General features: G+C 42.3%; 1 protein-coding gene across 4 annotated transcripts in view; it reads left to right on the forward strand.

The window, feature by feature from the left end:
• The window catches only part of prkag2b (protein kinase, AMP-activated, gamma 2 non-catalytic subunit b), a 63,955-nt gene that overhangs the window by 23,856 nt on the left and 12,599 nt on the right, over positions 1 to 27,500 (forward strand). For 2 of the 4 annotated variants that reach the window (XM_017703455.2, XM_017703458.2), the window contains exons 4-7: positions 16,878 to 17,149; positions 22,539 to 22,590; positions 22,941 to 23,050; positions 25,818 to 25,899. In XM_017703455.2, coding sequence (XP_017558944.1) covers positions 16,878 to 17,149; positions 22,539 to 22,590; positions 22,941 to 23,050; positions 25,818 to 25,899 — 516 coding nt within the window. Of the gene's footprint in view, positions 1 to 4,221; positions 4,854 to 16,877; positions 17,150 to 22,349; positions 22,398 to 22,538; positions 22,591 to 22,940; positions 23,051 to 25,817; positions 25,900 to 27,500 lie in introns of those variants that run through there. The other 2 variants (XM_017703459.2, XM_017703460.2) reach the window with 2 other exon arrangements.

Genomic DNA, 27,500 nt, shown 5'->3' on the forward strand with positions numbered 1-27,500 from the left:
TGGTCGTCCTCAGAAGATGCTTGCTAGGCATTTGAGAACAATTTCCAGCCGTTAAAAAATCTTTGTTGCCTCTCTTGCTTATGTTGTCCTCATTGAGATTTCTAGGCCTCTCTTGGCATCACATAACGTGAGTTGATTGTCACAATACCAGTATTTTGATTTGAGTACTAAGTTTAGTATAACAGTGCTTAAAATAACAAACCCATGTTCCTAAATACTGCCACATTCACAAAGGAGTCAGGCAAGCCTGCCCACTGTCTCCATCCTTATTCGCCTTGAATGCTGAGCATCATAAGAGAAGCAGGACTGGAGGAAGATGATCAAGGATTCAGGATTGGTGGAAGAATAAAGCAATAAGCCACGAGAGGCCATGGGTTACTGCGATATTACCACAGGGAAAGGTGTTCTTTGGCACGACGTGAGGTGGAGTAAAACCCCCTTCCCTGTGATAAAATTGCAGTAACCCACTGCCTTAAGTGGCTTTATTGCTTTAATAAAACGGCGGCCAACATAGAATATATTAAAATACACAATGTTTTAGACTAATTATTTAAGGTATTATTAATAATAATCAACATAAACAATTATTTCTGCCAGGAAATGTAGTTCCTTTAGAGTTTGGTATCATTGCTAAGCAACCATTGACCGCTGAATCAGTCGCCAGTCACTAGAATTTCTAAACTTAGTGTTACACAGCTCACTATTTAGCCAGGGAGTACGGAGCCGTTTGGGACTCAGCCTGGGTTTGACGCTGCTTCTGACTGAAAGACACATTAGAAGACGTTCAGGTGACTTTAGACTTTTACACCGCCGTTTTTCAGTGAATCATATCGTGAGTCTTTTAATTCAAGCCTGTGGTATTAATGTTGGAGTTGTTCTGCCTGTTAGTTAGCGGAGCAGCCTGGTTCTAGTTAAGAAAATAAGTAGTCAGCTCCTCAGTTTAAACGGAACCGGGTTCTCGCCTCATCCTTTCTCTCGGTGCTCAATGTGATCAGCATTAGAGTCAAAGATTATTCCATTAACAGCAGAAGGGTTTTTCATACCGTCGCTCAGTGACTTCAGTCACTGTGAGACGTCGTAGCCGTGGTATATCGTGGGTTTTACAACAGCTTTGAACGCGGCTCAGCCAATCAGATTTTAGCACCTTGAACACGTGTTTTATAAACATCAATAACCTTCAATTTGCGGATGATGTAACACTCATAGCACAAAATTTGGCCTGGCAAATTCTAGAGAGGAGCCAGCATCAGGAGCCTCCAGCTTATATGCACCAATTCAAGCATAAAACTGTGTAAACAAAGCCCACAATTACATCCATCCATCCATCCATCCATTTTCTAAGCCACTTCTCAATCAGGGTCGCGGGGGGGTGCCGGAGCCTATCCCAGCAGTCTTGGGGCGGAAGGCAGGATACACCCTGGACAGGTTGCCAGTCCATCGCCAGTCCATGACTGAAGTGGCCTTGAGCAAGACACCTAACCCCCACTTGCTCCCCGGGCGCCGTGGATAGGGCTGCCCACTGCTCCGGGCAAGTGTGCGCACTGCCCCCTAGTGTGGGTGTTTCACTGCACAGATGGGTTAAATGTGGAGGTCTAATTCCACAGTGTGCAAATACAGTTGGCAAATGTTTCTAAATACTATATTCCTTTATATCTTTTTTTAGAACCATTAATAAAAAGTTCTTTCAGGAACTCTTGAGAACCTTTTCTGAACGTAGACAGCATGAAATGGTTCTGGCTAATAAACAAAGAGATTAAAAGTACTGAATGAGTGTTTTGAACAATCCAGTACTGAACTTTGGGCAACTTCCTACATTTGGCAGTTTCCTTCATTGTACACTAGGAGGCACTGTGACTCAAACCACCAGTCTCACTCAGTGACACTGCACCATTCAGCCAAGCCTCAGATACTAATGCGGTATACAACACTGACCTTAGGTTCTGTATATACCCGTCCAGACGTCTATACGGCCTCTGTCTCATCTGCTGTGGGCTATAAGGTGCTGCTGCGACCCGTCAGCCACAAGTGAGGACCTGAGCGTGATCATGTGATGAGTGCAGACGGCGAGACATCATGTCTGCGTCCTCTGTTTGTTCCCGGCTGTGCTGTGCGGAACTGTTATCTAAGGAATTCTTGCCCTTATAGAGGAGCATGAATATCTGCCCTTATCTGAACACGTCTCACCATCTCAGCACGCAGTCCATATGTATGTATATGATGGATTATCACTGCTGTTGGAACAAAACCTTGTATCTTCATTTTTGTTGTTTTTCAGTTTCTGACCTAATTTGAAAATGCCCAATCGCCAGTACATTATGCGTAAATTTCATGATCAATGGACCAAAAGAAACAACCCAAAATTACTTGCAATGAAGCACGGTTCCACTGACTTACACTAAAAGTAATATGTTTCTATGTTTTTTCCTTCTACTGTAAAGTCACCATTTTGGAGATAAAAGGCTTTGGTATATATATATATATATATATATATATATATATATATATATAGGAACGGTTATGAGCCCTCTCTGGGTCGGGGATAGGCTCTTGCCTCAAGTGGAGGAGTTCAAGTATCTCGGGGTCTTGTTCACGAGTGATGGTACAAGGGAGCGGGAGATTGACAGGCGGATTGGTGCTGGTCAGCAGTGATGCGGGCTCTTTACCGGTCTGTTGTGGTAAAGAAAGAGCTGAGCCATAAGGCAAGGCTCTCGATTTACCGGTCGATCTACGTTCTCACCCTCACCTATGGTCATGAGCTTTGGGTAATGACCGAAAGAATAAGATCGCGAATACAAGCGGCCGAAATGAGTTTCCTCCGCAGGGTGGACTCTCCCTTAGAGATAGGGTGAGAAGTTCGGTCATCCGGGAGGGACCGTAGAGCCGCTGCTTCTCCACGTCGAGAGGAGCCAGCTGAGGTGGTTCGGGCATCTGCTTAGGATGCCTCCTGGACGCCTCCCTCGGGAGGTGTCACAGGCGAGTCCACCTGGGAGGAGACCCCGGGGAAGACCCAGGACACGCTGGCGTGACTATATCGCCCAGCTGGCCTGGGAGCGCCTCGGAATCCCCCTTGGAGAGCTAGTGGAAGTGGCTGGGGAAAGGGAGGTCTGGGCTTCATTGCTTAGGATGCTGCCCCCGCGACCCGAACCCCGGAGAAGCGGAAGATGATGGATGGATGGATGGATATATATATATATATATATATATATATATATATATATATATATATATATATATATATATATATATATATATATATAGGAATGGTTATGTGTGTGTATATATATATATATATATATATATATATATATATATATATATATATATATATATATATATGTTATGACGTTCTCTGACATTGAGTTACATAAATTTCTCCTTTCCGCTTTGCATGCAGTACTATGCAAAAGTCATGTATTTAACATGACTTCATGTAGTTACCTATGTAGTGGGAACCTATTTTTCAGAAAATTTTTCAACTAAATGTAAAATCATTTTTTTCAATATTTACTGTCGCTCTTTACTTTCATTCCATCCTCCATTTTTTTCAGGAGACTCACTTTCAGTTTCTCAAAGAATCTGCAGACACGCCTCCAAAGTTCAGTCTCAGAAGTTGGCCGATCATTTTCTGAAGTAATCAAACCCATTCTGGACTCTGGGGTGGTCAGTCCATTCTTAAAAATCTATTTCAGAGCAGCCCTCGTGTGCCCATGGTACACTCTTAAAAAGATGGTTCTTTCGTGAAGACAGTGATGATGAAAGAAAGGGGGTTAATAAGGTCCTTGTAGACCTGGGTTGCCTTTTTGGTTATGGATCGGATGTATAGGTTCTGGAGTGACAGTTGTTTGTCCCCGGTGACCTTATTGGCCAGATTGACCACCTAGGCCAGCTTGTTTCTTTGCTTAAAAGTGTAACTGTTTTTCTTTGCCTGTTTTTGGAGCTTCACTGTCTTTTTCTTCTAGTGTTGGAAGAGAAATTGTGAAAAAAGTCTCACAGCAGCCATTGAGTACAAGTTATACTGAATATGATTTTTAGAATCAGAGGCTGGAGAAGTGTAGACGGCAGGCAGTGATGGGAGCCATGAAGATTGGGAGGAGTGGCCAAGCAGGAGGCTGGACCACAAGAGTTGGTTGGCTGGGCAGAGCTGGCTCCTGTTGGTTGGTCTCCTTTTACACAGTCCTGCCATATGTGCTATTTTAAAAAGGCATGCAGTGGCACCTGGCAGTTTACCGCAGAAAGGGCAGGAGATTGCTGCCATTCAGCTTCAGCTGACGGACGGAGGGAGTTGTATCGGCTGGATGAGTGCAGGCCAGGCCGGCATCAGCTCTGAGACCGGTTCCTCAGCCACAATGTGTGGAATTTGCGTGAGTAACTCTTCCGCTGGCAGGGGTAGTATGTGACCGACCGCCTGGAGAAACGGAGAGTCCTTCCTTTCCTGTGGGTTCAGAAACAAAGCAGCGGGCATCCTCTGGCACCTACTGGTACGGGACAGTCGTTACCCAGGGATTGTTCAACAAAGAATTAGAGGAGGATGCCAGAGTAAAGAGTCTTCGTTGTCCAAAAAAACTGGACATCCCAAAACTCCTTTTGCTCCAGGACTTAAGATAGTCATCATCTCCTTCATCAGAGAGTCAAGCTTTCTGACCTTTCTCGAGTTTGCATGGTCCTCGAACAGCAGCAGAGCAGGATCCTACCGCCTCGCAGTCTCCAGTCTGAGAGGCATGCGCTATCAGCCATCCCCGGGTGAGATATGTCGTTCCCTTTGAAGAGGTTCGGCAGTCTCCGGAGGAGCAAGAAGCGCAAGGACCAGGAGCAGCTGAGCAGGAGGCGGCAGTCTGAGCCCCGGTGTCTCCCTGGTATTGTAGCTTTGGCATTTCCTTCAAGTTTTTTAGTGTTTAGAGCAGGAGTGCACAACTCTGGGCAGCCAGTGTCCAGCAGAGTTTGGTGATTTACCTGCTCAAACACACTTAATTACATTCATCTATTAACTGCCAGGTTGAGTGGGTGTGTTTGGGTAGAGAAGCTACCAAACTGTGCTGGACACCGGCCCTCCATGACCAGAGTTGTGTACCCCTGGTTTAGAGTGTCCACTCTCCCTTTATTCCAGCTTCCATTCTTTTCAGGAGCCTCACTTTCAGCTCCTCAAAGAACCTGCAGACACGCCTCCAAAGCTCAGTCTTAGAAGCTGGTTGATGATTTTCTGAAGGCATCAAATCCATTCAGTGGTGTTGAGGTCTGGACTCTGGGGTGGTCAGTCCATCGTTCAGCTTCTTTGTTTGATGTGTCCGTCTCCTTTTCTCAGTGAGGTTCTTCTTGATCTGTGCTGATTATCTGATGGGGGGCAGTTTTGGTGTTTACCAGGCAAATTTTTGTAGCTTTTTAACCTTTTTCTGAACTCCAGTTGTGTAAACTCCTATTTTTTTAAGTGCAAGTGAGTTATCGTATATCTGATCTACTTAGAAATAGCTCCAGAAATGCTAACTTGAACATAATGACTATTTTGACCAGAAATTAAATAAGTACAAGGGTTTTCTCTGACTTTTGCACAGCACTGTGATGCACAGAATAGTGTGTGTTGTGCATGTAGATCTGCTGCATTCAGCTCTGCCAGTAAACACTCAAAGAATGCACTAGAAATACTGAGAGAAATCAGTTCCATCTGGTGTAAAACATTGCCAGAGTGGCCTGGCACTCTGCTAAACTACCTCCCAGGTCTTGTTGGAGCATTAGCAGTCCTCTACATGTCTTTGAATTCTCCCATGCTTCAGTGTAGTGCTTCTTTGACTTTCTTTGAGCTCTCTTGACCTTCTGGATCCCTATTCCCTTCTTTCGAGAAGCTTGTAAAGCCTCAAAACCTCATGCTAAGCACAAAGCAGGCCTTGCTCCTGGACTTTTGGCCTCCTTTGGCTAATGGAGAACATCAGCAAGAGTGTTAATATGCTTACGATGTAAACAACATTCTAGTTTCTCTAGAATGGAGCATTTCACACCACAGTTTTTTACCGAGTCAGAACTGTTCACAGTGGTGGTGATAGGAACCGGACGTCCACCTTGAAAAGCTCCAAGAAAGTTCCTACATGAAATGGTTCTGAATTCACTGAGACATTGTACTAGGCTTGTTTGGAGATGTTTAAATGTTAGTTATGAGACAAAATCGTCCCCAAAAAACATAACTCTGATTTCTTTACAGTGGTGGTGATCTAAGTTAGGACTGAACAATATGACAATATTCATCATTATCATGATAAGTAACATCACAATAGGCCACACTGTGCTCTTCTTAGCATGTCATGGATATTGTCAGTACTGAAACACGTCCTTAATGTATGTGTGGTAAGGAAGAGAGCATAATTAGTCCTGTTTGATTTGATTTGATGTGGTGTTGAACACAAATTATTGCATTTATAGTTTTTGATAGTATTTTTTCAACGTGGCTTTTCTTTTTCAACTAAGCAGATGTCACCAAAAATGTCATCATCTGTGTCTAATAGAAACCAGGAGTTGCAATGTCTGCAAGGCAAGAGTTTTATATGGAATGTTGGTTAGTGTGGTGGTTAACACCTCTGCCTTCTCTGCTGTAGACTGGGGTTCAATCCCCCACCTGGACAAGCACCCTACCCTGTACCTGTAAGAGTCCTTGGGCAAGACTCCTAACCTTTGCCTACCTGTGTAAATTGATCAAATTGTAAGTCGCTCTGACAAATCCCACAAATGTAAATGGAATGCTGATGAGTGGAAAATCTGAAAATAATGTTTTTCTTAGGGGCTTTTTAGCCTCCGATGCTCTGAATGGAGTATAAAAATACATTTTAGGCCAAAAAAAAATTCTCAAAACTAGCGTAAAACAAAGTCCCAGTCATCAGGCAGTGAATTCAGAACCATTTCATGTAGGAACTTTCTGTGAGGAGCTTTTATAGGTGGACGTCTGGTTCCTCTCACCACCACTGTGAACAGTTCTGACTCGGTAAGTTTCTCCCGAACGGAGCGTTTCACACCAAACCACTCAGAACTGCTCTGTTTACGTCTTAATCCTTTAATTATGTAGAAATTGGAAACATCAGAAGTTGGGTTAGAATTAGAAATTCCCCTTTAATTCCACTGTAGAGAAGTGATATAGCTGCGTTTGGCTGTGTAGTTGGTGTTGAGGCCTGCACGCTGGTCTGTTGCTGTGAGGACCGTGCCTTTTAGCCTCTGTTCACCCTCCAGCAGTCTATTTTTGTAGGTCAAACTTATTAAAATAGATGGCCCAGTCGCATCTCTGCAGAGGAGCAGGCGCCTACAGTAGGCTGTGTGGACTGCACTGAGCTGTACTGTAAGAGAGACTGGCTCAGGTCCTGTTTTGGAACAGGACTGACCCCGACCCTCTCAGCTGACTCAGGCAGCACGGGCCACAAGCTTTCTCTGCGGGGAAACCAGGAGACGCGTGTTTCAGTCACCTGACGTCTTGGGTAATTGGCTGCTGATGTTTATGAGGGACGTCTCACCTGTTTCTGTCTCATGTTTTTGTTTCTGAGCAATACTTTAGGTCAGGGGTCGCAACCCAAATGGTAAGAAGAGCCCATTTGTCTTTTCACTAAAGGATCAACAAGATTTTATGTCCGTTTTATTGATTGACGAACTCGATGCTTGTGGATATAAAATGAATTAAGGGTGATTTAAAAGGAGAATTGACCAAATGACCAGGGTTTACAACAAACCAGGTCACAACCCAGAAGAGCAGAACATGATACATGGGAGAGAAGGCAATAACTGAAGTAGATAAACAAGCGAGGGAAACCAATGAACCAATACGCAGGTAATCCTAGCCAAAAGGGGAAACCCGAGAGCCGACAACGAGAAACAAAGCAAGGTCATAATAGGATATCTAGCAAAACGGGAACGGCTCGGGACGCCCTGACAACGCAGAGGCAGTACTTCGCCAAGATAGAGTGAAACACGGTTGATACAATCAGTACTCAGGTGACTGGGATCTGCTGGTTGATGGATGATTGGTTGGTGGAGTTACATGACGAACTGAGGCATCTTTGGAGTTGGTAAGACAGTGTGAGTCCCACTGAGAACCGGGACGCATGACAGTTGAAGTACCATTTCACTATCTTGGCTGTAAATGTGTCTCAGTATGTGCTGATATACTAGTGTAGGGTGAAAATGTAAATGAAAACACAGACTGGCTTTGCTCTGCTTTCAGCTTTAGCTCAGCTGTAGCCGCTTTTCTCGCATCTCTAGCAGGAAACTTCAACTCAGAAATAGGACGGTCTCTTCTAAAATATCTCTCAATGTTCAGCTTACGAGGCTGAAGTCGTTTCTCATTCTCCAGCTTCTTATTCAAATTTTCCCGTTCCACCTTAAATAGTGCCTGAGTCCCGAAACAGGGCTGTCAAAGAGGCGCTCGTGGCTTCGGAGCCACACGTTGCCAACCCTTCTAGGTCATCAGCTCTCAAACAGGTCCTCTGGGCAACCTACAGATTTAAAAGATGTTTTTTTTTTTGTGAAGAAAATGGTTCTATACACTCAGAGAACTCTTTGCATGATTAAATGGTTCTTTGCATCATCAAAGGGTTCTTCAAACTGATGGAGAATGTTCTGAAGAGCACCAAAAACTTGTGTGTAAGTGTAACAAGCTTGACACTGTAATAATAGCAGAACCTTTTTCAAAAAGGTTCCGTATAGAACGATCTACAGCACATTTTCTATCAGCTTGATGAACGCTTTGACGACGTAAGGAATCTTTAGTCATGCAAAGGGTTTGTTGAGTGTTCCTGGTTCTGTATAGAACCATTTTCTATATTCCCACTCGTGCTCACGTCATGTGTTTATCGCTGTTGTCGGGCGGAAGAAAATCTCGTATCTCCATTTTTGATGTTTTTCAGTTTTTGACGTAATGTGAAAATACTTGTTGTCCTTTATGTTGTGTGTGAATTTAATGATGAATGGACCAACAAAAACAGCCCAAAACGACTTGGAAAAAATTCTGGGTCCATTGACTTACATTAAAAGTCAAAACGAAAGAAGCACAAAGCCAGAGCACCAATCAGGGCCCAGCGGTCACTTTGTTTAGAGCTGGTTTTGACCTGTTGGTCATACCGACCCAGTGCAGCACGCGGTTCAACGTCAGCGCAGCAGCGTAAAACTTTGGGAGAGTCTGTTCAACATAAATGATGAACTAACCTAACTTTGTGTAAATAGAGCTCAATATAGAAATATGTCCACATATGCAGTCGAGACTGACGCGGCTTTTTTCTGAATTTCTACAAACACCATTTCATTTTATAGTAAATGAGTTTGGGCTGGTTTATGTTTATGAACAGACGCCTACAGATCAACATAGTAAAGGAGCTCATCTGTGATCCTGAGTTTAAAGCCAGTTTTTATTCAACTTAAACTTGGAACTAAGTTGTAAATAAATCTGAAACTGAAACTTTGCTTGTGTGTAAAAAGTGATTTCAGAGCCACTCGGTTCTCCCTGATGGAAACTGTTTACCTTCAGTGTTTTGTGCTTCTGATCATTTTAATAGACGTCAGCGTCACTAATTAATGACCTTCTATTAAAAGACTGGTTTACCAAGAGAGACGCTGGAGGACTTTCACCTGAAATGAGTTCATGAAGCCAGTCTGGTTATAAAAATGATAACAGGACCAGATCAGAGCCAGAATTCCTCTTTTAGTACTTTTACTTTATACTTAAGTACATTTGAAGGGAAATACTTTAGTACTTTTACTCAAGTGGAGGTCTAAATGGAGGAACTTCTACTTTTACTGGAGGAATATTTTACCTTGGGTGTCTCTGCTTTAACTCCAGTGCATGATTTGTGTACTTCGTCCAGCTCTGTTAAAAGTAAAGTAGCCTTTTTCCGTCTCCTGTAAAGCTACCATTTTGGAGATACGAGGTTTTGTTCCTACAGCAGTGATATACACGTGTTTATGCCCTGCCTCGGTCTTCAACCTTCACCATCTGCTGAAGAAGAAATACAGTGTCAGTTTTGTGTAAATGTCATTTACTGCATATACCAGTTCCCTTCAGTCAACATCTAGACCCTTTCTTAGAGTGTAACTCAGGCTTAGAACACGTCGTCATGGCTTTCGTTCAAAAATCTGGAGCTGGACTTTCCTGAAGAGTGGGACCGGCCACTGCCGACAAATCTGGGTGTAGGCAGAATTAGAGGACGACCTTTCCCGGAAGGCATCGTGGCGTCATGATCGTTGTTGCCTGGTACATTGAGTCCCACTTTAGACACTGTCGACCTTCTAATGATCATCATCAGATCCCTCTGACATTGATGTTGCACAACATCATGAGAAACTCAGCCAGACCAGCTATTTTTACACCAACCAGTGTTCACACTTAGCGCAGCGGAGTTCCAGAGAAAAGGAGAGATGAGATTTCAGCGGGAGTTCTTGATTTAGGAGACGAATAGGCCTGCTCCCAGGATCTCTACGCTCGCCCTAACGTAGGCAGGGCCTGCCAGCCTGCCCACAGCTCTGTTACACACCTCTATAAGCTATGAATAGCTCAGCCAGTTTGCACTGGAGTCCCAGTAGTTACTGAGTAATAAGCCTTGGTGTGTAATAAGGCTGAGATTTTAAGGGGTTTAAGAGACAAAGGAGCCAAATTGGCTTTGAAATGTTGCAGGGTGGACATGATTGCTTTCCAGATTCAGGATGGTTCATGAGCTTGTTACACCTTTCTTGAAGCTTCCTCTAATGTGGTCCACCCACCGAGTTTTTACTAATGTATTAGCCTCTCAATAGTTTTCAGTATGGATGGTATTTCTCAAAGTCTTCGTTTTTGGCCTGGTGTAAAATGAGGCTACTGGTCCAGCTTTTCCCAATTAAGCGAAGCCATAATGAACCAGTTCATTTTAAGTATAACTAATCAGTTCAGTGTGTCATTAGTTAGTTGACTAATCCTAATTATAGTGAACCGATTAATCGGCATCACAGTGAGCGGATTAATCGATTAAATGAAGCCACATCAAACTTATTAATTGAAGTCATAACGAACCGATTTTTCATTGCAGTGTTGAGTAAACGGTTAAGTTGTGCCGTCAGTTGATTGGCTTACAATACCTTTGATTAATCTGTGCATTATGTCATTGGTTAATCGATTCATTCAAGTTATATTGAACTGATTAATTGATCTGATTGATCAATTACTTGAAGCCACATCAAACATATTAATTGAAGTCTCAATGAACTAATTTATCACTGTGGCTTTAATTAATCTGTCCATTAGTGCCTCAAGTAGTCGATTAGCCAGGCTTCAATTAATATGTTAATTACTGCTTTGAATAATCGATTAATCAGTTCGTTTTGGTGTTAATTGGTTCATAATAGTTTTGATGAATCTGTTTATTATGTTACTGGTTAATCGATTAATCCAAGTTATAGTGAACTGATTAATCAACATCACACTGAGCTGATTAATCGATAAGTTGAAGCCACATCAAACGTATAAATCGAAGTCTTAATGAGCAAATTTATCATTGTGGCTTCAATTAATCTCTTCATTAGTGCTTTCAATAATCGATTTATCAGTTCATTGTGGTGTTGATTAATCGGTTAATTTGTGTCATCAGTTGATTGTCTTATAATACCTTTGATTAATCTGGTCATTATGTCATTGGTTAATAGATCACGTCAAACATATTAATCAAAGTCTTAATGAACCAGTTTATCATTGTGGCCTGTGGTTAGCTGTGGTGTTAATTAATCGGCTCATAATAGCTTCAATTAATCTGTTCATTATGCCATTGGCTAATCAAAGTTATAGTAAACTGCTTAATTGACATCACAGTGAGCCGATTAATCAATACATTAAAACCACATCAAACATAAATCTAAGTCATAATGAAGCAGTTTATCATTGTGGTTTCAGTTGATCTGTTTATTAGTGCTTTGAATTCTCGATTAATCGGTTCATTGTGATGTTGATTAGTCGGTTCATTTCTTATATCAATTAATCGGCCCATAATAGCTTCGTTTAATCCTTTCGTTATGTCATTGGTTAATTGATAAATCGATGTCACAATTGGCTGATTAATTGGTCAGTTGACACATGTTAATCAAAGCAACAATTAAGCAATTAATCGATTATGGAAATCATTGTTATTAGCAGATCTAGATTGCAGTGTCATGGTAAATCCTAGGAATAATACCATGTAATCAAATGAGGAATTTTACACAGAAGGAATGGTAGCAGTTCAGTGCAGCTTAGTGCCGAGTGCAGGCCTGGCCGGCTTATCTGCTCCTGTGGAATGTGAAGCAGTGGAACGTCTAAAATAAGAAGTTAACACGGTGACACACTGAACAGGCCTCGGCCAGCTGGCAGAAAGCAGCTAAATGTCAGGAGATAGCAGGGATTCCAGAGAGGCGCAGACCTTTCACACTCAGCGCCGGGCAGTTCTCATAACTAGTGTTCTTCTAATATCCCGATTTACTTTCAGCAGGAGAACCGAGACCGCTCTGGGAGAACCCGCGTCAGCGGTCATCTCTCAGATTCCGAGATTGTTTAAACCTGAGTTTTCCTCACCTCCCCCGAATACAAAAAGATCTGATGTGCACACTTAAAAAGACGGTTCTTTTAGGGTTCTTTAGTAAACAAAATGGTTCTATATGGAACCAGGAAGCCTCAAAGAACCCTTTGCATGATTAACGGTTCTTTGCATCATTAAAGTCTTCTCCAGATTGATCCAAAGCGTGTTTTTATATGGTTCTACATAGAACCTTTTTGAAAAGGGTTCTGTATAGCACCAAAATGGGTTCTTGAGGAACCTCTTTTGGTGCTATATTTCAGAGCCGTTACATTCTTCATCAAACCGAAGAACCATTTAGCGATGCAAAGAACCCTTTAATCATGCAGGAGGTTCGTGTTCTTGGTTCTGTATAGAAACATTTTGTTTTACTAAAGAACCCCTGGAGAACCGTCATTTTTAAGAGTGTAGTGTGTGAACACGACCTCTACACAGAACACACTTCGGCACATTTTAATGCCTATTGACTGTTTATTTCATCATGTTGGGAGAAACAGAACACAAGTTGTGACTTGTGCAAAAGTTCTGGCACTTTATGCGGATGGTTGTACCAGTGCAGCGGCTAAACAACGGGGAAAAGAGATCACGTGATCACGTGTGGCACGTGATCACGTGTGGCACGTGAACGCAAACAAAATTTGCATAATGTTACAGCTTATCAAATTAGCGCAATATCCAGTAACATCAAGTTCAGCTGGAATGGTCATGTTGTGTTTGGTGATGTAGACGCAGCTGTAGGTCCTGTGTGTTTACCATCTTTACCAAAGACCCGCTGACCAGTCAGTACCACAACACGTTTTTGACCCATTTACATAATCAGGTAAACAGACTTTATTAATCGCATATTTAAACCTGTATACAGTTTAAGTTGGTCTCAGTCCTGTATTAAGGTAAGTATTGTGATGTTTGCCTTGCCTTGCTTTAACCCCCATGTGGCCCGCAGCGCAATCCTGTCCGGCCCGCAGAAGTACTTTCATTTTCTATCAGTATTAGCCCATTTCAAATGCTCTGCACTACAATCCCCAGCATGCACTGCAACGTAATGCGTGCTCCGACTCTTCTACCCCAACAACAATCTATGGGGCAGCAGTTACACCTCAATTCTACACAATTCTACTCAATTTCAAACCTGTCATGTCACCAAACTCACCAACTGCATCATGAAGCATCATAAACACTGAACATCAGCTCAGCAGCTCAGAAACTGAGCCCAAGTCTTCATGAACAGAGCAAAGCAAAGACGCCAGGTGTCTAATTTAAGCAGATAGGTGGGTTTTAGAGGCGGAGCTCCTGGGGACGTTTAGATTTAGAGTATTTCACAGATTCATGTAACATTTCAAGGTCGACTATGTGTCTGTATTTCACTGCTGAGGTTTTTATGTATTTTGAATAAACTTTTTCTCTAGTCCTCGGATTTGCTGATATTTTTAAAATGCCCCCTTAGTGACTGGGTTTGACACGCCTGCTTTAACCTCCTAAATAGCTAGAGCCCACAGGTTGGCCGGAGGTTTTATTTCACACTATTAGAACCAAAGGAAACCTCAGTCAGTTTGCATTGAGGCCCCTGTAGTTTCTGAATAATGCAATAAGCCTGGGATTTTGAGTGGTTCAGTACTTTGAAGGAGCGTTTTACATCTTCGCCGTTCATCTAAGCCGTTTAACTGTGCAGAACATTTCAACAGTGTGTTCCCCTTAAAGCCACGCAGCAGGTCAGCCATGTGTTCTGTGCTCAGCTCTGTATGTGAAGGCGGTCAGTGGTGTAACTGTGTCCTCAGGGTGAGTACAGTAATATGTCAGTAGGGCAGCTATGTCAGCGGGGGGTGGCAGGGGGCGGGTGAGAGGGTCATGTGTCAGCCGGTGCCAGGGGCGGCGTTTGTGATGACTGTCATGTGATCTGCACACGTTTTCTGTGATATTTCCAATGCAGAGGGCTGGAAGGAGGAGTCTTGTTTGTTTACATCAGCATCACTGATCTACTGCCCTCAGTGCTGTTACTGATCAGCTCCTCTGCTTTTTCGGGCTGCGCTGTCTGTGTTTACATGCAGAGACGTTTGCCGATCCCATTGAATTCCTTACGATTACAGTTTCAGACTGAGGCGTTTATTTTCACTCTAATCAACAATCTGATGGAAGAAAGATCTTCGTTTACATGCTCACTACAAGTAATCCAGTCCAAAATGATGCGCATGTATAGAGAAGCGCTTATTGTAGATGTTGCCATAACAACCAGCATCATATGAGTCCAGTTAGAGTGAGATGAGCAGCAGTGAGCAGTGATTGTGTTTTTAGCTGCTTTAAAATGACGTCAGACTCAGGAAAACGTCCTTCACGTGTCCTTATTAAAGAAGGCCGAGAGGAAGACGTCGTGTTCTGAGACGCATAAGCTGGACGTCCGTCCCACCGCCGTCTTTTAAAGATCAGAGCATGAACTTCGTCTCCTCTGCAGACCAGTTTCTGCTCCGCCGTGTTGAACGGTATAAACTCTCACTGTGACGCGACGCACAAGCAGAACGGACTGAAACTTTCCGATAGGGAATGTAATCGGATACAGGCGTTTACACGGATATTATTCTTCTATTTAATGGATTATTTACAGGATTATAATCTAATGATAGAGCCAGAGCTTTGACGGCTGCACCACTTGGGAGCCCAGTAGTTTTTATCTAGCTTAAGTCGTGGTTTTCAGTATAATGATAAACGCTGTGATAGCAGGTTTTGGATAAGAACAGAATAATATCAACACAACAGCAAACTGAGCTACAAACTGACAAATGCAGAGGAGCTTCACTTCGAAACTGTGTAATTTATAATAATATAATAATAATAATGTAATTTATAACACACCACAGATCAAACGTGACTCAAGCTTACAGAAATAATTGATCATTTATTTTGTTGTTTTCTGGTGAAGTCAGCTTGCCAGCCTCCAGCACAGCATATTTTCACATGTGTAGTTGAACCAATGATGTTCTCAGGGATGCGTGATTATATTGGAATCTTCTCAGGATTGACAGATAACCACTTTAAAAAAATAGCTTCATCAGATTTGACTGATATTTGATTGTGTTTATTGAGCTCCAGATAAGAGAACGTTCAGGTGGCAGTGAGCTTTTTTTTTTACTGCATATGAACCTCTGCAGCAGAGGTCACTAATAGGTGGGCCACGGTCTTATTCCGGACCCAGACGTTGTCCTATGCGGACCTGGACCTATAACCGATAAAATATGGATAAACTATTTAATTTTGACAGGGTGGTCCTGTTTTAATCGGCGTAGCTTTTCTAGCCTTTACGGTACCAGTTTAGCGGCCCGGGAGACTCACAGACAAGTTGAATGTGTTACGTATCACACGTGACGCCACTCAGCCAATCAGATCTGTGCGTTACGATGAGCTCTGAGACTCGAGTGAGTGACGCCACACAGGGGAGGGACGAGGAGAGAAACAGCAGTCAGAGAAGAAAGTGAGTCAGAGGGAAGTTATTCCACATGACGTGATCTAAAAAGAGGAAACTGACAGTAAATGTTGGTGAAATCTGACCGAACTGGACTTTATTTGATCTGATATTCAGTAAATGTTGGTGAAATCTGACCGAACTGGACTTTATTTGACCTGATGTTCAGTAAATGTTGTTGAAATCTGACCGAACTGGACCTTATTTGACCTGATGTTCAGTAAATGTTGTTGAAATCTGACCGAACTGGACTTTATTTGATCTGATGTTCAGTAAATGTTGTTGAAATCTGACCGAACTGGACTTTATTTGATCTGATGTTCAGTAAATGTTGTTGAAATCTGACCGAACTGGACTTTATTGGATCTGATATTAAGCTGTCGACTGTATAAGATGCTGAAATTCTTACCTGAAATAAATGGTAGATTTCTAATCCTGCTAGATGAAAAATGATGATGTATCAGCTCTGGAACCACAATGTCCACGTCAGTGCATGCAAGGTTTTTCCATTGGGTTGCAGTTCTTGTCTCTTGCTCTTCTGCAAAGGTCTTTAAATCAGGACCTACCAGTGACTACAAAATCCAGGACCGGAAACCAGATCCGGGGTCTGGATTTGAAGAGCCTTTAGGATCTTCTGAATGTAGGAATCGTGTATTTGATTTGATTGGTGGAGCCGGGTAGATCTGGATGGGGGAATGAGGTGGATCTCTGATGTTCTGGTGTAGAGAGAAAAAGCTGTATGTTTTTATAAAGTTAACCATGTTTTTTTGGCCTGTATGGTGAATATACATGGATTCACCACGGATTTAATCCAGGAATACGTTGTCCACCATGCGGTGCCCGTTAGCTTTTTCTGTGATTCATCATGTCCTGTTTTTCCTTTCTTCCCCTCCCTTTAGCCTCTGGGCTGGCGTCTCCCCCCAGCACACCAACGCAGAGCTCCAGCCCCCCCGTGTTTTCCCTGGATGCCCCCTGCAGTGCTGCGGAGCGGCTGGAGGAAAGACGTGCTCGGTCACTCTCCTCTCCCCCAGACACCGGCCAGCGCTTCAGCTTAGCATCCAGCTACAGCAAACCCCCAATCTTCACCTCCAGCTCCTCGTCCTCTGCGTTCAGCCCTGGCCCTGCCACGCTCAGCCCCGCCTCCTCTACCTTCAGCTCCGCCTCCCACCTGGTCAGTACATATAACCCTTCTGTGTAGTGGTAATGCTAATTTTGGGTAGCACCTCTGTGCAATTGCTGTGTTACATTAACATCAAGCTAACACTGGATTTAGTGGATTTAAAGGAATAATTTGGTGAAAAATCACATTTACATGGTTTTCCATTCACCTCAAATTCAGTCAATCAGCTGTTTTGTAAGAATCCCCCCCACACACACACACACACACACACACACACAATTAGTAATAACAGAGAATAGTTATTATAATCTGCAATATTGTTTATTAATACTACACACAAGAATAATATGATAATAGTAGATTATAGAGTAGAGTATAATAATAAAAATGATATTGCATAGGTATAATAATAATAATAGATATAATAAAAATCATAATAATACTGCTACTCCTAATAATACCACATTAAACAAATTATTTTAGCGTGGGGGTTGAGAAAGCCTTGTGGAGCCCGTCCCTCAAGTTGGACATGTAGTAGCTGGTCCACTTCCATGAGCTTGTCCAGGCATAGTTGTAGTTCGCTCTTAGTGGGCTTGCAGGTTTTCATGTTTTCATCGATTTCCATGGGCTCGCCCAGATCTTCATGCTCATCGATGTCTATGGGCTCGCCCAGGTCTTCATGCTCGTCAATTTCCATGGGCTCGCCAAGGTCTTCATGCTCATCGATCTCCATAGGTTCGCCCAGGTCTTCATGTTCATCGATGTCCATGGGCTCGCCCAGATCTTCATGCTCATCGATGTCCATGGGCTCGCCCAGATCTTCATGCTCGTCAATTTCCATGGGCTCGCCCAGGTCTTCATGCTCATCGATCTCCATAGGTTCGCCCAGGTCTTCATGTTCATCGGTCTCCATAGGTTCGCCCAGGTCTTCATGTTCATCAGTCTCCATAGGTTCGCCCAGGTCTTCATGTTCATCGGTCTCCATAGGTTCGCCCAGGTCTTCATGTTCATCGGTCTCCATAGGTTCGCCCAGGTCTTCATGTTCATCAGTCTCCATAGGTTCACCCAGGTCTTCATGTTCATCGGTCTCCATGGGCTTGCCTAGGTCTTCATGTTCGTCGACTTCCATTGGCTCTCCAAGGTCTGGCTTTGGGTTGGCCTCCATGGGCTCAATCATGTCTGGCTTTCGGTTGGCCTTCATGGGCTCAACAAAGTCTGGCTTTCGGTTGGCCTTCATGGGCTCAACAAAGTCTGGCTTTCGGTTGGCCTCCATGGGCTCAATCATGTCTGGCTTTCCGTTGGCCTCCATGGGCTCAACAAAGTCTGGCTTTCGGTTGGCCTCCATGGGCTCAATCATGTCTGGCTTTCTGTTGGCCTCCATGGGCTCAATCAGGTCTGGCTTTCGGTTGGCCTCCATGTGCTCAACCAGGTCTGGCTGTGGGTCATCAATCTCTAAGATCTTCTCGTCCAAAGACAAGGCCTCCAGACTTGAAATAAGCAGCCAATATGTCTCTCTCCATGACACTGGCTGCAACAAGTCTGCCTGGTTCACCTCCATTGTCTGATCCAGGCATAGCTGTAGACTGGCATCCATGGGCTGACCCAGATCTGCCTGTAGATTGGCATCCATAGGCTTGCCTAGGTGTGGATGTTCATCAGTCTCTAAGATCTTCTCGTCCAAAGACCAGGCCTCCAGACTTGAAATCAGCTCGCTGTATAGGTCAGCCCATGATGCTGACTGTAACAAGTTTGCCTGGTTCACCTCCATTGGCTCGTCCAGGTCTGGCTGTTGGTCATCCTCCACGGGCTTGCCTAGGTCTGGATATTCATCGGTCTGCAAGATGTCATCCAAAGACAGGGCCTCCAGACTTGAAATTAGCTGCTACAAATGTCTGTCCATGACGCTGACTTTTACAAGTCTGCCTGGAACATGTCTTGTCTGGAAAACGTGTTTCCGTCACTAATTTTTGAAAGATTTCAAAAACAGATCTTCAGGTTAAACTAATCGGTGTGTTGGTCTCTCGAGCGTTCTCTCACAAATGATCTGCACAGGTTCCGTGATGTCAATTAGAATGTGATGTAACCTGGTGTCATAAAGAATTTATATACCGATGGATGTTACAACCGATGATGTCACAAAGGCACTGCTACTGTTTTGGTAGGGTACATCAGGTCCATTCAGCAGTGCTGTGGCCCTTTGTAATGTGGTAGTAAAGCCATAACCGATCCAGCAAAGGCAGTAAAACATGCTTTTTATATAAATCAAATTTGAAAACGTGTTCAACGGCTGCTCATTAGCTGCTCATTAAGCATCTCTAAGAGAAAGTTTGAGGTATTTGTTGATTAATAAGCAGTTATTGAGGTACATTGATGCTTTATTGAGGTAGACAGCAAAAAATTATACCTTAACGAGAGAAATCATTTGAAAATCTAGTCTAAATATCCATTATTTCTCATTTTAAGATGGTTGTACAAATATAAGATTATATATTATGTATATTTTAACTTATTTCTAGATGTTTTTACTTGTTTAAAATAATTTTATGAAGTAAAATGATCTCTATATCTCTATATTGGCAGATAATTGTGCTTGTTTCAAGCAGACAATAATATCAACGTGAGGAATATTAGATATATCAGCCTCGTATTCTCCAGGGAATATTTTGGTTTGTCCATCTGAATTTAAATGACCAAATCGTAAGGCGAATTTTTCAGTAACTGCGTGAAATAAATGTACATTTTTATTTTATTTATTTATTTATTTTGGTAAAAGCCCCTCAAATGAACAGAACGTGTGTTTTATGATCTCCACACGTCACTACATGCTTACAATTCACTGCTGAAGGCCAAAAATCTCCGCCGCTCTTTGTGTTATTTTCTAAAAGTGATGTTTCCAGAGCAGATCACTGAAGAGACGCCGTCTGTTTATAGTTTAGAGCCCAGATTTGGGGAAAAACGGGTCGACTTTCAGTAGAAAACATCCAACACTGATGTGGTGGTGGTGTGTTAGTGTGCGTTGCGCTGGTCTGAGTGGATCAGACGCAGCAGTGCTGCTGGAGTTTTTAAACACTGTGTCCACTCACTGTCCACTCTATTAGACACTCCTGCCCTGTCAGTCCACCTTGTGGATGTAAAGTCAGAGACGACAGCTCATCTGCTGCTGCACAGTTTGTGCTGGTCATCCTCTAGTCCTTCATCAGTGGTCACAGGATGCTGCCCACAGGACCCTTGGCTGGATGTTTTTGTTTGGTGGACTATTCTCAGTCCAGCAGTGACACTCTTAATTTATTATTGGATGACTGTTCCCCCCCCTTAATATTAAACAGGGTGTTTTTGTTACTGTGCCTTTTAGACTGATACATGTAAATGAGCCCTGCTCTGATTGGCTGTCCTGTATTGTGCATCATTCAAAAAGCAATCCAGACTGAAACACTCCTTATAACATTAGTGTGAGTGGGCGGAGCTACATTGCCGTAGGCTGGTTGAGGGGCGTCTAGCTGCAGACATGCACCACCAGCCTGTTGATGACGTCAGTGCTGCTCTGCCCCGACAGTGTTTTTGAGGAAAAACAGTGAACCACGAACTTCTGGGCAACAAGAGCGATGCTGAACGTATATTAACGTTGCCATAGTGATAGTAAGATAATTAAATATGGAAACTTTCAGAATAAAAACGTGATGATAAGACAATGTCGGGTTTATTCACAGAACAAACAAAAAGGCCCTAAACTCACGAGAGCCAGGCTGAAGAGGATCAGAGCCACTTATCAAGACCTGTACTGCTGATTAAAATAGAACTCATTAAGGGTTCTAGGAGGGTGTGACGTACAGTCAACATAGGACCGATTACTTTTGCTGTCTCGACAACGTCGCCACAACCTGAGGAGTTACATTCCAACGTTGTGACAATGTAGAGAGCACCAAGCAGACGACGCCGTGGGCGCCAAAGCCGAACTGTGGTTTCAGGGCCATTAGGAGTAAAACCTGATGGCTTTGCTTCCCAACGGGAATCGGCCCAATGGTCATGTGGAATCAGTTCCAAAGCACCAGATTAAACGATCAGAATCCTTTCTGTGATATCAGCCCATCAGGAAAACACAGAACACCATTAGAGACTAGTGAAAACCACTAGGAACCAACAGACACTTTTAATGGGTTCTTTTTGTTTTCTGCAGGGAGGTGCATCAAATGTAACTCTCTGGCCGTGTTATGGACGAAAACGGGTTGTGATGTTGTTGCTAAGCAACAGCAGCCAGAGGTTTGCGTGCCGTTGGGCGGCTTCTGCCGTCGTGGCGGAGAGTGCATGTGCAGTGGCGTCACTGGGGCTGAGTGAGCAGGTCTGCGGACAGACTGGGCTGGTTAGGCAGATGTTCAGTAAATGTGTAAACGTGTTGCTTTTTGTGACATCAAAAAAACTGAATTCAAGGAATTCCGAACAAGCTGTTTTTCCTGTCTGGCTGGTGCATTGAGAAACATCGTTTACACACTGCAGAAACTCTGATTACGGCAAATTGAGGGAATTTTTCCTGATATAAATACTACATTTTTTTCTTAAACGCAGGCCTTTGTTTTGAGAGACGGGAATCAGAGTCGCCCCCTTTTCAGGCGTCTTTGCTCTGTAAACAGGGTTAGTGGTTACAGATCAAAGGAAACTCCAGGTTCATTTAAAGAAATTCAGCTGTAATTTTATAGATTTTCACCGTATTTGAGAAATCGTGCTTTTACTGTTGATTAACGGGTAATTAACACGACTTTAACGGGTTCTGTACAGATATTTTTTACAGTTAGAGCGATCAATGCATTTCCATGATCAGATACTCCAGGTCTGCGTGAGTCAGACAGTGATCAGCTTTCTGCTTTGAAACCAGCCAGTAAGCTCACAGGAGAAGACGAGGTGTGAATGTAACATAATTCTCAAACTTGCTTTTAAACTTCGCACCACTTGACCTGAAAATATCAACATGCGTCACCGAGAAGATGAAGAATATTTGAATCCTTCATTTTATCAAGCGTGTCTTTGTTTTCAGCGCCGCTCCGTGAACGAATTACAGCAAACTGAGGGAATTTTTCCTGATATAAGTGACAGGTTTTTAAACGCAGGCCTTTGTTTTGATAGACGGGAATCAAAGTCGCCCCCTTTTTCAGGCGTCTTTGCTCTGTAAACAAGGTAGGTGGTTTTAGATCAAAGGCTTGTCCCGGCCGAAGGGGCGTGTCCTCGGTGAATGTTTGACCTGCTGTGCGTAGTATGTGCCACATGTGGAGGTGCAAGGACAAACTCAGGAGTCAGAGAACTTCACAAGGTAACCTGCTCTCTGTCCTTGAGCTCCGCTGGCCTTCAGCGTGGTCAGCGGAGCGCTTTCAGGAGTTGGGCCTTCGCTGACCTCGCTGTCCTGTACGTTTCCTCTGGTGGTTTCATTTCCTGCCTTTCTTTTCTCTCACAGTTCTGTGGTGTAGCTGAAGGCATGCTGGAGAAACTTGACCTCGACGATGAAGGTGAGTGACGACAAACAAAAACAGAGACGCTGACGTGTAGAAACCTCATATCTCCATTTAACTCACCGTGGGTTCAGTTTTCAGGATGAGCTGACCAATCAAAATGGTCCTGAAGTGACTTCCAAACAATCTCCTTACATTGACTTCCATTACATGTTAAGAATGTTTTTCCCTCTCCTGTGAAGTTGGTAACTTGGAGATACGAGGTTTAGTAACTCAAATCAGATGAAGGGGCTTCCCGTTTTGTAAGATTCTTGCCTGTTTTCCCTCTTTTCTGTCCTGGTAAACCAGTTCTTATGAAGGATTTTGTGGTGATGGTCAGTTTTAAATGTTCTCTTCTGTCCTTCCAGCATCAGAGGAGCCAGGCTGTGATTTGTACGTGCGCTTTATGAAGTCCCACAAGTGCTATGACCTCATTCCCACCAGTTCGAAGCTTGTGGTCTTTGATACCATGCTACAGGTACCGATCCTTTTGTTTCCTCTGGGTCGATGGTCAGATAACATTGTAAGTGTGAATAAGTGAAAAACGTCCACTACAGGCACATTTTAATGCACAGGCACTGTCTGTTTTGCTGATTTTAACGTAAAGCGTACAACTTAAGAACTGCTGTAACTTTTGCACAGGCCGTATGTTAAATTCAGAAAATGAGCAGTGACTGTTTTACCGGTTATTTGCTGAATTTCACTTGCTATAAGAAGTAACCTGTGCAAAAGTTCTGACACATTTTATATTTTAAGTGTTGCTTCTTTTGTCCAACGTGTTAAACTCGGCAAATAAACAGAAATTGGGAAAGAAAGAAAAAACACAAGTTTAATTACGCAACTTTTTTTCGGGCCCTACAGCGCGATATAACAACACTCAATGCAGTTCTGTAGTGATCTTGAAAAATATGAAAGTATTGTGACAGATCTTTTGTGATTTATTACTTTTGACTGCAAATCATTCCTAAAAAAAGTTTGTTTTTTTTTGGTAGCACTTTCTAGGAATGTCACGTTTGTAAGCATCTATAAACACATTTATAACATGTTATAATGCATTCATAAGGCACGTTCATGTTCATAAGGAACTTGTTTGTCTGCGTAATCAAGGCAGATCATGTAGTGTGGAGGCTTTGATGGCTTCGGGGGCAGTCGTGGGCTGGAGGTTAGGGATCTGGCCCTGTGACCGGAAGGTTGGTGGTTCGATCCCCCAGAGCCGACAGTCCATGACTGAGGTGTCCTTGAGCAAGACACCTAACCCCCAACTGCTCCCCGGGCGCCGCGGATTGGGCTGCCCACCGCTCCGGGCAAGTGTGCTCACTGCCCCCTAGTGTGTGTGTGTATTCACTAGTGTGTATGTGGCGTTTCACTTCACGGATGGCTTAAATGCGGAGGTGGAATTTCCCCGTTTGTGGGATTAAAAAAGTATCACTAGTGTCATTATGTGTGTGGAGTCTCTCGTTTTCAACATCAGTTGGGATTTTTAAAGTCCTGTCGTGTTGGACAGGCATTAAGACGCAATTACTGCTGTCAGTGAGGCAGTGAGGTCACTGATATATGGCACAAAAATTCATGCGCCTGATTGGTTAAATTCAAATTGACAGACTAATCAAATATAAAATAAGGTTTGTTATTATTTATGCTGTGATTCCTGATTGTTAAATGTCTATTTTTTATCATTTCTAAAAGCAGAGCGGCGATGCATTTATATCAGGAATGCGTGTGGAGGTCAGATCTGGGTTTTATACGGAGTTAAACACGGTCATTTTTTGGCTCTAATGTGTAAGAGTGCTCATATCTGACCGATCACGTGTGTAATTAGTGAGAAGCCGACCGAGCCAAACGGAGCAGATAAAGTATCGTAAAAACTCTGGTTTGAACTTTAGAAAACAGCACAGAGTGTGGAAACCATTTAAGTTTCAAATGAAGCAAACAGCACCACCTGGTGGATGAGGACGAAAATGCATTCTGGTGAAGTTTTGGTCTAACAAGGGCTTAAGATATGAATAATAATAAAATCTATAATAATAAAAGCTTTTGTTCCAAAATGCTGTGTATCCATTTCAGGCAATTTGCAATTTTTGAAGACAATAACATTATGCATAATTCATATGTATGTAATGAATATTCATATATGCAGATGTATAAACATTCCCCACATCATGGACTCCTATTTCTATGTGATATTAATTACTATCTAATACTATTAATATTATTGAATCTGTCAGTACACAGGGGCTGAGTATATTTGAAGAGTGTTGTTGCAAAATACATTTTCATAAATTCCCTTTTCTTTGATATATGTTGATTTGTACACACACACACACACACACACACATTCACACACACACATCTTCTAAGCCACTTAGCCTTCTGGGTCGTGGGGGGAGCTGGAGCCAATCCCAGCAGTCATCGGGCGGAAGGCAGGACACACTCGGACAGGTCACCAGTCCATTGCAGGGCAGACATACACACACATTCACTCACACCTATGGGCAGTTTACCTTGTCCATTTGGCCTGACTGCATGTCTTTGGACTGTGGGAGGGAACCGGAGAACCCGGAGGAAACCCACACAGACATAGGGAGAACATGCAAACTCCACACAGAGAGGACCCTGGTTACCCGGCTGGGGAATTGAACCCAGGCCCTACAAGCTGTGAGGCCACACTGCCACCCACCACTCCCACTTTATGTATATAAGAAATATTAATGCTTTATCACGATTAATACTGCCTTTGTTAGAGAAAGAAAATGTTTTCTGTTTTTGTTATTATTGTTAAAAATCATATGCATAATATGGTGTATGCTTATATGTATAAAGCCCTCTTGCAGCAACAGAACACGTGTGAAAATATTCTCTAATGCATTTGGCAACAAAACCCTTCAGATATACTCGGCCCTCTTGTATTAATAGTATTAATAGTAATAGATAGCATTAATAAGCCAGTGCAGTTTCTGCTGTGAGAGATTCAGTCTGAACCTGGAGTGCAAGATGTGGGGGGGGGGTGTGCTGACCCCTCGGCCCACCAAGCTGCATCTGGAGGAGTTAAAGGTGCTTGAATGATAGCAGAGCGAAACCCGTATACCTGCAGATTTAATAATGTAGTGATAGAAACACAAAGAAGCGCAGAGCTGAGAGGACGTGATGGTGATGAATACGAGCGTCTGTGTCTGTGAACTGGTAGGAAGTGTTTAGTGAAAGTGGCGCTCAGGGTGACTCCTCTCTTCTCCTCCACTGGCCTTCAGGTAAAGAAAGCTTTCTTTGCTTTGGTTGCCAATGGAGTAAGAGCTGCTCCGCTGTGGGAGACGAAAAAGCAGAGCTTTGTGGGTAAGAACTTTTAGTATGCACACACACACACACACACGCATGCTTGTTTTCATGCCTGGCACGGACACTGACACTCATACAGTCACATAATCTGGTGAAATACCAATTATTATAATAATTATTTATAATAATTTGTAATGTTTTATAATAAATAACTCTGGAAGGCTCTGTATAGTATGATTTACAGTACTGTTGCTTAACTAAGACCATTGTTTTTTTGTTTGTTTTTTTTTGCATTTAAAAAAAAAAGTCTGATAACTTAGTCATCAAAATATTTGGTATTTTGCTCGATTACATCATCATATACGCATTTTTACTTCTTATATTGTAAGTTTACAGTGAATTTGGCAGTAAAGCCCAAACATATTACTGGAGAAGCCGTCTGACTTTCTTAAACAAAACCTTTTACTTCATATACACTGTAATGTTGTGTAGTTTACTTCATATACACTGTAACATTGTGTAGTTTACTTCATATACACTGTAACATTGTGTACTTTACTTTATATACACTGTAACGTTGTGTAGTTTACTTCATATACACTGTAACATTGTGTAGTTTACTTTATATACACTGTAATGTTGTGTAGTTTACTTCATATACACTGTAACATTGTGTAGTTTACTTCATATACACTGTAACATTGTGTAGTTTACTTTATATACACTGTAACGTTGTGTAGTTTACTTCATATACACTGTAACATTGTGTAGTTTACTTTATATACACTGTAACATTGTGTAGTTTACTTTATATACACTGTAACGTTGTGTAGTTTACTTCATATACACTGTAACATTGTGTAGTTTACTTTATATACACTAACGTTGTGTAGTTTACTTTATATACACTGTAACGTTGTGTAGTTTACTTCATATACACTGTAACATTGTGTAGTTTACTTTATATACACTGTAACATTGTGTAGTTTACTTTATATACACTGTAACGTTGTGTAGTTTACTTCATATACACTGTAACATTGTGTAGTTTACTTTATATACACTGTAACGTTGTGTAGTTTACTTCATATACACTGTAACATTGTGTAGTTTACTTCATATACACTGTAACATTGTGTAGTTTACTTTATATACACTGTAACGTTGTGTAGTTTACTTCATATACACTGTAACATTGTGTAGTTTACTTTATATACACTGTAACATTGTGTAGTTTACTTTATATACACTGTAACGTTGTGTAGTTTACTTCATATACACTGTAACATTGTGTAGTTTACTTCATATACACTGTAACATTGTGTACTTTACTTTATATACACTGTAACGTTGTGTAGTTTACTTCATATACACTGTAACATTGTGTAGTTTACTTCATATACACTTTAACGTTGTGTAGTTTACTTTATATACACTGTAACATTGTGTACAGTTTACTTTATATACACTAACATTGTGTAGTTTACTTTATATACACTGTAACATTGTGTACAGTTTACTTTATATACACTAACATTGTGTAGTTTACTTCATATACACTGTAACGTTGTGTAGTTTACTTCATATACACTGTAACGTTGTGTAGTTTACTTCATATACACTGTAACTTTGTGTACTTTACTTTATATACACTGTAA

This window comes from Pygocentrus nattereri, chromosome 2 (assembly GCF_015220715.1).
Source record: "Pygocentrus nattereri isolate fPygNat1 chromosome 2, fPygNat1.pri, whole genome shotgun sequence".
In the NCBI taxonomy this organism is placed as follows: Eukaryota; Metazoa; Chordata; class Actinopteri; order Characiformes; family Serrasalmidae; genus Pygocentrus; species Pygocentrus nattereri.